This window comes from Crocodylus porosus, unplaced genomic scaffold, assembly GCF_001723895.1.
Source record: "Crocodylus porosus isolate Cpor-Errol unplaced genomic scaffold, CroPor_comp1, whole genome shotgun sequence".
Taxonomy (NCBI): Eukaryota; Metazoa; Chordata; order Crocodylia; family Crocodylidae; genus Crocodylus; species Crocodylus porosus.
Genome location: NW_017728918.1, coordinates 102,024,759 through 102,034,924, shown reverse-complemented (window position 1 = coordinate 102,034,924; position 10,166 = coordinate 102,024,759). Strand labels below are relative to the sequence as shown.

The following is a 10,166-nucleotide window of genomic DNA, read 5'->3' as shown; positions in this document are numbered from 1 at the left end:
TATCTAGGACCAAGATAATTAATCTCTTTTTCTGTGCATTTAAGATATATTTATAAATTCAATACACATTCCTAAATAGGGGTTATTTATTTTGCCATATTGTAATGTGTGTCAGAATTGTAAAAAAACAGTAATTCATTTATATTTAAATTTTGGTGTTGCAGTTTTCTTAAACTTCATAGATCACAATATTTTTATTTGATCTATTTTCTGTTTGCTTTCCTTGGAATACTTCAACTCTCATTAATATAACAATTGAATTAGGCTGCTCAGAACTGATCACATTGTACAACAATCCTTCATTTTATTCTTTCAATAAAACAGTTAACTGATATACACATAGAAAGCACTGTTAACTAGTGTTACATAAACCACAAAAAGTGTTATTATAATAAACAGTGAGATACAAGACTATATTTTTTTTTAAAAACTTTTAAAAGGTATCAGATTAAGAACACTTGAAACTTAAGTTGCACATATTATGGAAACAGAATACATGCCTGCGCGCACAGATTCAACCAAGGAATAGGACAATCTCTGGAGAATAAAGCATATAAACATCCTTGCTACCCCCAATGCATCTAATTTCTAGAATGGCAATTTATTCTAGTTGTTTTTATGATGTGCACCTGTCCATAGGGAACTGAATTAAGACCAAACCACCAACTTACCAAATGCAGCACCCTGGGAAAAGTTAGAGCATGAATATGGGAAGAGGGGGAGGGAGCTCTGTATCTGATCTCCAAAAATAAAAGAGAAAGTTTCCAGTTGTTTATGTTTCAAGAACTTTGCCATAAAATAGAGTGTATACCGGATTCAATTTGAGCTATAATTCATTGTATAGTCCTCCTTAATAGAAATCTCAAGCTTATAAAAATAGGAAGCGAACAAATTCTGATGAGGCACAAAACTACAATAAAAAACAAAATGGCAATTATATCATCTTCCCTCACCCCCTCAATTTCTTCTTCACCTCCCCACAGAGGTGTTGCAATCATCTCCCCTAGAGGTCTTCAAGAGAAGACTGGATGGATACCTGGCTGGGGTCACCTGACCCCAGATGTCTTTCCTGCTCATGCAGGGGGCTGGACCCGATGATCCTATGATTCTAATTTGTTAGTGAAAGAAATCAGGCACTTCAGAAAATTTATACATAGAATAGCAGTGAATGAATAAAAATTGTCACTGCAATATTTTTTTACCTCGTGGCACATCTTATATAAACAAGGTCACATAAGACTCAAAATTTTTCATTAAAAAAAGAATCAGATCCATAACAGGTAAGCTGCATTTGGTATAGCTACACCAACAAAATCATATATATTTACAGTATCCAAGGATTTTGTCTACAATAACTGAAGTTAATAAAAACTGCATATGAGTAGGTAGGATTAGAAAGTTCTTGATCTTCTAGCCTCGGCTCTTCTTCAAAGAAATCTGAAAAAAATAAAAGATATTTATCATAACTCATACACTCAGGGCAATTTAAACAATATAATCACCGAGAAATGTATACCAAAAAAGAAATATTTGAAATAAAATGCATCTTCTAAAGCATAATTTCTTAAAAGAAAAAAGTTTGCTAAATACTACTAAGAAGTGTCAGTAAATCTTTTGCTATATCCCTTAATGAGCTTCCTCCGCTATAGTATCAGCTATCATATGTGTTTGTAGTGCTACTGTGATTAATCTTTTTGTTTGCAAAATCTTACTTATTAAATTTTATGTCAAGAGTCTAGTACCTTGGAAGGACATTCTTTGGTTTGGAGTTTAAATTTGAAAGTGAACTTCAAAGCCAGTCAGGACCATTTTAGTGTTAACCTTGTTAAGCAAAGGCAATTTCTCTTTTCCCTTCTTTAAAGAAGAAATTGATACAAAAATCCATTTCAAATTATGTTAGGAGTATACAGTCAAAAAGCCTCCAACTGCGACATTAACTTGGCTACATTGAACATCCTGTGTATTTTCTGGTACTATGGTAACAAAAATATATCAAATCAAACATTTAACCAGAAAAATAGGAATGTAAGATATAGAAAACATAGCCCACTGGGTTTCAACTATGTCAAAGCTACTCAGGCTTATACTTCTGTTTTGTCCAATCTTACTAAAAGTGGTTGAATAAATGACTTAGGATCTGCAAGAGCACTGAAGTGCTCATTATGGTATTAACTGAGGTACTTTGAATATTATGCAATGTGCACCATCCCTGCTTCCCATTATATTGGAGCTTCGTCCCCTACACACACAGTTGTGATGTGGTAAAAAAATGTAACAGCGAGTTCCCACCCACAGTCTTTTAAGAATTATTTCTGTCATTCTCAGCGGGTGCATCTACATATGCAATTAATGTGACACAAACTCCAGAACTGATCACATTGGAATCAACTGCTCCCAGGCACAGCATCTACACACGTGCCTAGGACAGCAACGATTTGAGCCAGGGTAGTGCAGACCCCTGGCTGGCTGGTCTGACCACATGCAATTAGCATGCCTGGTTAGTCTCTACATGCTTTACAGTGGAATAAAGTACTCCACCATAAGACAGTACTATCCTACAGCGAAGTTAATGTTTACAGCATCCTAATAGCAGTGCACATGTAGACTGTGAGGCTTTACTACAGAGATATACCATTCAGATCCACCCAACAACTGACTAAGAATAAGTTCAATTGTTTTTCCCTCAAACTCCCTCAGCTGCTCTGTGGCATGCAAACCCCCCCCCAAAAAAACAAGTAGAGTCCACTAACCTAGAAGGTGGTAGGCTTAACAGTGGAAGGAGCATCACATGCCCTCTATGACTATTTACTAACAACTGTATAAAATAATTAAAGAAATATGATAATATAGGCCATCTGATTAGCCTCGGTTCAGTATTCTTAACCTCACCATCTGGCAGTCCCTAGGTAGGATTCACCCTATTCTTTCACTTATGGTCAGCAGAAAAACTCATCTTGAATCCTTAATGATATAACAGCATTTTCCACAAAAACCTTTCTAGTTTGGAATTCCTATCCTTGGAGCCAAGATTTAGAGGCCAAAGAGCTACAAAATAATGGTCTTAGTTTTGGAACTGTGGTTTACCCAAAGATATTAACAGTTGGCCCAAGGTGAGTATTTAAATACCTAAATTTGCTTGGGATTGGCAAAATTTATGCTAAATCCCCGAAGTGGGCCAACCTAGTAGTTCTTAGTGATGCCAGTTGGTATTGAGTGTACTTTGAGAACAGCCTCTACAGCCACTTCTTTAGAACAAATGGTTGGCAGTACCACCTCTTTTCCATAATAGCTCAGTGACTATAGTACTTACCTAGAAACCTAGACACCTGGGATCTGTGCCCTCTTCAGGCTGTGGGATTAAAACCCACACCTCACCTTCTAGATTTCCCTAACCATTAAGCTATAAGACAGAGGTGATCAACCTGCAGCACTTGTGCAATAGGTGAGGAAGGGGGCAGCACAGTGAGAGACAGAGCAGGAAGCAGAAAGCAGAATGGCAGATCAGGGACAAGGTAAATGAAAGGGATGAGCAGCACTCAGGAAGGCAAAAGAGTTAATTTATAGCATGCTTGCCAAAAGGTTTGGCCCCCATTGCTTTAAGTTATGCTAAGATTCTCTATTGCTGCTATTGCAGTGCAGTGAGGCCAGTGTCCAAAAAGTCACGTGGCCAAAGAAAGAGCAAGAGCCTATAGCCTAGTGGTGTCAAAGATCCAGCCCACAGAGCCCTATCATCTGGCCCTCAGTGCTGCCCATGGGTCAAAGTGTTGACCTACATACTGCACATAGTGCCTGTGTAAAAATCAATCCACAGCAGGTACTAGATACAGCACGTAAGGCTAATCTGCAGGCCCCACTAAGTCCACAGGGCCAGCCCCAAACCATTCATCCAGGCCACAGATCCTGACAAATTTGACAATCCTACTATAGCTGAATCCTGACAGCACAGCTGTGGGAGGGGTAATCTACACCCAACACTGCTTCTGTATTTTATCCAGTTAATACTGAATAAATACACAATCAGTCACTAGAGCCAGTGCCCTCATAGCCAGATTAAAGAGTTATATTCCCTGTACTCTCTTCCTTAGACCATGAATCTTTCAATACAGCAGTCCTCCTACAACACAAAGAGCACATAGTGGCCTCAGCTCAGTCTTGCTAATAGCCAGAGATTCCCATAAGATGCTTTTAAGTATTCCAGAGGGTGTCACACAATCTTAGATGTGCAAATACCTACAACTGATTCACAAGATAAACCCAGATATTTCAAATAAGAATCCGTAGTGTCAAAAAAACATGAATAGACAGAGTAAGGGGTGGAAAGCAGAGCAGCAAATTGTATACAGTACTGTGGTCTTTCTGAATTCTCTGCAACACAGGAATCAGTCTATTCTTTTTCTGTAATCAAGAAATGAGTGAAAACTAAGACCTGGCATTTTCCAAATGGATGCCTTGAGAACCACTGGCTTAGTGGTTGGGCACTCTCCCAAGAGGCAGGGATGGGAATATGCAACCCTTCAGGCTGAAGTCATTAAACCCAAGCCTTCCTACTTCCAAGTTAATCACTCTAACCACAAGGTTATTCCACAAAAGATGGACACTACAACTATTTCTATTCTTTTAAAATACAGTTTGAAAAAGGACTATCCAGTCACCTGAATATGAAGGGACAACTGAGACATCCAAGTCTAGATATAGGCTGTGAACTCAAGTTCACATAGACGCAACTCAGGGCTACAGGGACTGTTTAACTGCAGTGGAAGTCCAAGAAAGAGACCAGATTTCAGACTCAATTCTTTTTTTCAACATTTCCTACTTGTTGGGTTATGTGAATATGAACGCACGCGCGCACACACACACACACACACACACGAGTGTTCTTCCATGAATACCAATCACAGGCTCCAACGTCTCTCCAGTTAAAGTATGCAGAACTCAGTTGCATAATTTCGATTTTTAAGTTATATTTCTGGAAAGTGACATCTAACTTTTAGGAAGCTCAGCATGACTAGGCTGAAGTCCTAGTTTGGGTATGGGTCTAGGTGTTTAAACAAAAAGAGGAAAGTTTATTACATTACCTTTGCAGCAGATATAACATGCTCAAGTTTAATTATTTTGCTTTTATTCTCAAATGCGTTTATTCTGGCTTCTTCTGCTAATCGATGAAGAAATAGTAAGAAGTTCAAATGGACCTTTGAAGAAAAAAAAACCAAATTAAAAAGGTTTCCAACAAAATGCTTACAAAACAGCTGTTTTATGTTGATTTAACAAACATATAAGAGCCATCAATCCTTAAGCTCAAAACGTACTATTTCAAGACTATTTCTGAATTCCTACGTTTTCCTGAAAACCCTTCAAGTCAGGTATGATTTAGTTTTCTAGCCCTTCACATTTCTTGCTGCAAGAATCTCCAGCACATGTACTTTACAATTTAAAATAAGTTTAGGCTTTCTCTCTTACCAAATACATTTCAACAATACCCAACTTCCCAAGTCTTCTCTAAAAATCTTCTATATACGAATAGGAACTACCCCTTTTACTCAAGGACACACACAAAATTTGCTAAACATGACTCTGCTTCTTGAACTACAAAACAGAGCATACTCACTAAGTGCTGAACATTTACTTTCAAATGTGTTCAGAGATACCTTTTTATCTGATATTCTCTAGCAGCTGAAAATAAGGAACAGCTGCTAATATGATATGAACATGGAACTTCCTACTACCATCAAGTGGTCCACAGACCAGTTTGAGGGCTACTGTCTAGATTCCCATTTCCAACTTTGCAGTGTAAAGGAACAAAGACTAAATTAAGATTCCAATGGAACTGGAAATTCTCTACCAGCAGAAACTGGTGCCACATGCTCTCTGCATCAACTGATCTCCTCCCCATAAGTCAAATGCGGCAGTACTAAACAGGCACAAATTAGTACAGCTTAGATGTTGCTGCAGTTCACGCTGGAACTAGCATGGCCACACCAAAGGAACAAGGAAAGAAACCATGACCAACTCCCACCCTTCCTAATCTTGCACGTAGGATCACACAAATCTTGCACATAGGTTATTTCATTAATCAGTGGAAACTACCCTTTCTTAAAGAAAAAACTGAAGTAATAGAAAACAAGTACTAGATTAGTGTACAAATTTTAATCCCTTACATGTAGCATCTCCTCTCCCGCAGGGAAAACATTCTCAGAGCAACTAAAGAAAGAACAAAACTGTAGATCATAGAAGTTAATGTGTGTTGTCATTAAAACCTAGTCCTCAAAAAGTTACATGTGCAGCATGAAATAACTTTATTCCATTGTACTCGCACTGAAGTTAACAGGACTGGTCTTTTTTAAGACACGAACATGAAGTCTGTTATATGCTGTCCTTAATTACTAAAGTGCAATTTCTACTGATACGAATAAAAATTCTCTCAACAATCAAAGGGTGCACAAACTTGTTTTAAACTGATAAGCATTTAAAATCACGTTATGACCACCATGCCTGCACTCTATAGTGCAAGCTAGCTAAAATGGGATACAACACATTAATAAATTTCAGTTTTTTAAACTTCACTAACATCTTACCTGGACCTAAATGTATAATGGTTGAATATTAAAACAATTGGTAGAATGCTGAAGAGGTTTTATCAGCATGAGACAAATACTTCAATTATTTTAATTTTGTCTTCATATTTCTATGTTTTTATATAATGGAAATGTTTGTATACATTTCTATATATATACAAGTCTACAATATTTTTTTAAAATATGTTTTGCACCAGAAAGATAACAACAGCCCACTAGAACACTTGTCTCATATCACTTAAAGCATAACAGAGAACAGGCAAGAAATTGCTTGTACCTATTAAATGCATCTGTCCTTATAAACTAAAAAATAAATAACAAGAGAAAGTACCATTCAGAATGTATTTACTGGAAACATTTTGGCAATAGACATGCAACACACAGAGAATCTACTGTTGAGGACAGACATATTTTAATGCTAGTGTGACAAGCATACCACATGGATGAAATTTTTTAATCTGCTCAACTACATAAATATTAATGTGCAACAGAGACTTCCAAATGATGCCAACTTTCACGTAAATATATGTACTATATAAAAAGCAGACATTCTTGCAGGTTTGCTTGGCAAACTATCAAAGCCATTTTAATCTGATTAAAATATTTTAACTACTCATGCAAAGACTATTTGAAACAGTCAAACAACAGTGGCACTAAAATAATGTTGGTGAATGTAAGAATCTGGATTACTAAATGTATCAACATGGGGATTAGATTTTTGGAAGTCAGTAACTGCACTCATTTTCCACATTTGAAATTCATAAAGAAATTGAAATGAATCCCTTCTGCTTAGATGTATACTCTACTTGAGTATCAAAAAAGGAAAGACTGTATTTTAAAGCCATCTTTAGAAGAGAGCTGTCTTTCTACCACACAGGGGAAACTTCCATTAAAAGTAAGAGAACAAGAGGCAGAGAACTTTCCCCAGAAATCACTGATATAGAAGATGAATCACTGTTGTATCTTAAAAAAAATAAATCAGAATGCATCTCAATAACACACACAAGATTAGCCAATATAGTTAAGTTTTAATGTAACCGTCTGTCTGCCTCTGCCCCATTCCACTTGTACCAGAGAAGAACACAGCACATTAGGCAGAAAAGGAAACAATCCTACCACAAATAAAACAGGAGGACGTCAACAGAAAGGCAAGATAGTTACATGCTGTCAAAGTTTGTGTACAGCCATTGTAGTACTGGGTATTACACTAATATTCCTCATACACAAAATATATAAAACAAGACAATTTTGAACTACTCATTAGGATCACCACTTTGCACACCATGCTGCTATAAAATCATACAGAAGCTACATATTTTAGGAATAAAGACCAAATTGGTCCTCTGCTGTTACTCTTTATTTTACCCCAAAGAACATGCACAGAAAAGGAAGAAACAGTGAAAACTATTTAACAGGGCACTGCCAACCCTGTAACACATCCTAGATGCTGTATTAGAATAGTAAGTAACAATTCATTGTAAGAGAACTTCATCCATTGATATTATTGCCAGTTTCTTCCATAATTTTAAATCTGCCTATAAAGTCAAGTTTTCTTTAGATCACAAAGACTACATAGAAATTAGAGGTGCATTGATATATTGGTCCATACTAGATCGGCACCGATAAAAGTAAAATTGACATTACCAGCTGTTGGTTTTTTTTGCCCAGTGTAGCCAATAATGTCACTGATAAATGCCACATGCATTCACGCAGCCAGAGCCTGCACACGGCCAGGAATGCAGCCCAGCAGCTTGGAAATCAGCGTTTGTTTTTTTAAATCTGCAGGGGGCAAGAGGTGTATGGAGGCAGATGGAGCACCCCCCAGCCCCCCCAAATAAGGGAGTGGGGCTACGGTCTCATAGTTGCTAGGGTTGGAAGGGACCTAAGCAGATCATCAAATCTGACCCCCTACCACAGGAAAGAATGCTGGGGTCAAACGACCCTGGTAAGGTGTCTATTTAGCCTCCTTTTAAAGACACCCAGGGTAGGAGTAAGCACCACTTCCCTTGGAAGTTGGTTTCAGATCCTAGCCACCCTGACTGTGAAGTAGTGCCTCCTGATATCTAACCTGAATCTACTCTCCATCAACTTATGTCCATTATTCCTTGTTACTCCCCGTAGTGCTTGGGGGAACAGGGACTCTCCCATTCCCTGCTGGTCTCCATTGGCCAGTTTACAGACGGCCGGCCACCAGATCCCCCCTCAGCCTTCTCTCGTGGAGGCGGAACAGGTTCAGGTCCCATAGCCTGTCCTCATAGGGCCTGCCCTGCTGCCCCCGATCATGCAAGGGCTCTCCTCTGGACCCTCTCGATGTTGTCCACATCCCTCTTGAAGTACGGAGCCCAGAACTGGACGCAGTACTCCAACTGTGGGCTGACCAGTGTCGGACATAAAGGGAGGATCACCTCCTTGGACCTGTTCGACGTGCATCTGTGGATGCATGACAAGGCCTTCCTGACTGCATCCCCACACTGCCAGCCCATGTTCATTTTGGTATCAATAATGACTCCAAGATCCTTTTCTGCCTCTGCACTGACAAGAAGGGAGTTCCCCAGCCTGTAGGTATGCTGCTGGTTCTTCCTCCCCAGGTGCATCACCTTGCACTTGCCAGTGTTGAAACCCATCCTGTTCTCATCCGCCCACCCCTGTAACCTATATAGGTCCGATTGCAGCCTGACCCTCCCTTCTAGCATGCCCACTTCTCCCCACATCTCAGTGTCATCCGTGAATTTGAACAAGGTGCTTTTCACCCCCTGGGGGACCCCACGGCCCACATCCCTCCAGGTCAAAAATGACCCGTCCACCACCACTCTCTGGGTGCAGCCCTCCAGCCAACTGGGGCCCATCTGATTGTGTAAGCACTGACACCACAATCTCCTAATTTTTTAACGAGAATGGGGTGATAGTGTTGAAGGCCTTCCTAAAGTCCAGGAAGACTACGTCCACCGCAACACCTGCATCCAAGGAACTTGTGACCTGGTCATAGAAAGCCATCAGGTTGGTCTGACAGGAACTGCCTCTAATGAACCCATGTTGGTTGCCCCTAAGCATACACTCCCCTGCTTGCCCCTCGCAGATGTGCACCTGGATAATTTTTTCAAAAAGCTTCCCCAGGACCGAGGTAAGACTAACAGGCCTATAATTTCCTGGGTCCTCCTTCCTCCCCTTTTTTGAAAACGGGAACTACACTGGCCCTTTTCCAGTCCTCTGGCACCTAGCCAGAGCACCATGAGTGCTTGTAAAACTGTGCCAGGGTCCCGCAATGACCTCTGCTAATTCCCCCAGCACTCTGGGGTAGAGATTGTCAGGACCTGCTGATTTGAACATGTCCACTCCCACCACTCTTCTTGGACTCCCAACTCCCCACCCCTCCAGGACCTCAGCGCCTCCCCCCACTAGTCTCCTTAGTCCAATGAAAGAAGGCCAATGTGGTGCCTATCTTCAAGAAAGGGAGGAAAGTGGATCCGGCTAACTATAGGCCCATCAGCCTGACTTCCACCCCAGGGAAGATCTTAGAAAAGTTTATTAAAGAGGCCATCCTTAATGGACAGGCTGATGGCAACATCCTAAGGGATAGCCAGCATGAGTTTTTTG

General features: G+C 39.9%; 1 protein-coding gene across 1 annotated transcript in view; it reads right to left on the bottom strand.

Moving 5' to 3' along the window:
• Nucleotides 1–282: 282 nt before the first annotated feature.
• Nucleotides 283–10,166, bottom strand: part of CENPW (centromere protein W) — a 16,941-nt gene continuing 7,057 nt past the window's right edge. The window contains exons 2-3 of the mRNA XM_019537998.1: nt 5,076–5,189; nt 283–1,437 (exon numbers count right to left, since the gene is read on the bottom strand). Coding sequence (XP_019393543.1) covers nt 1,411–1,437; nt 5,076–5,189 — 141 coding nt within the window. The 3' untranslated portion in view covers nt 283–1,410. The remainder of the gene's footprint in view (nt 1,438–5,075; nt 5,190–10,166) is intronic.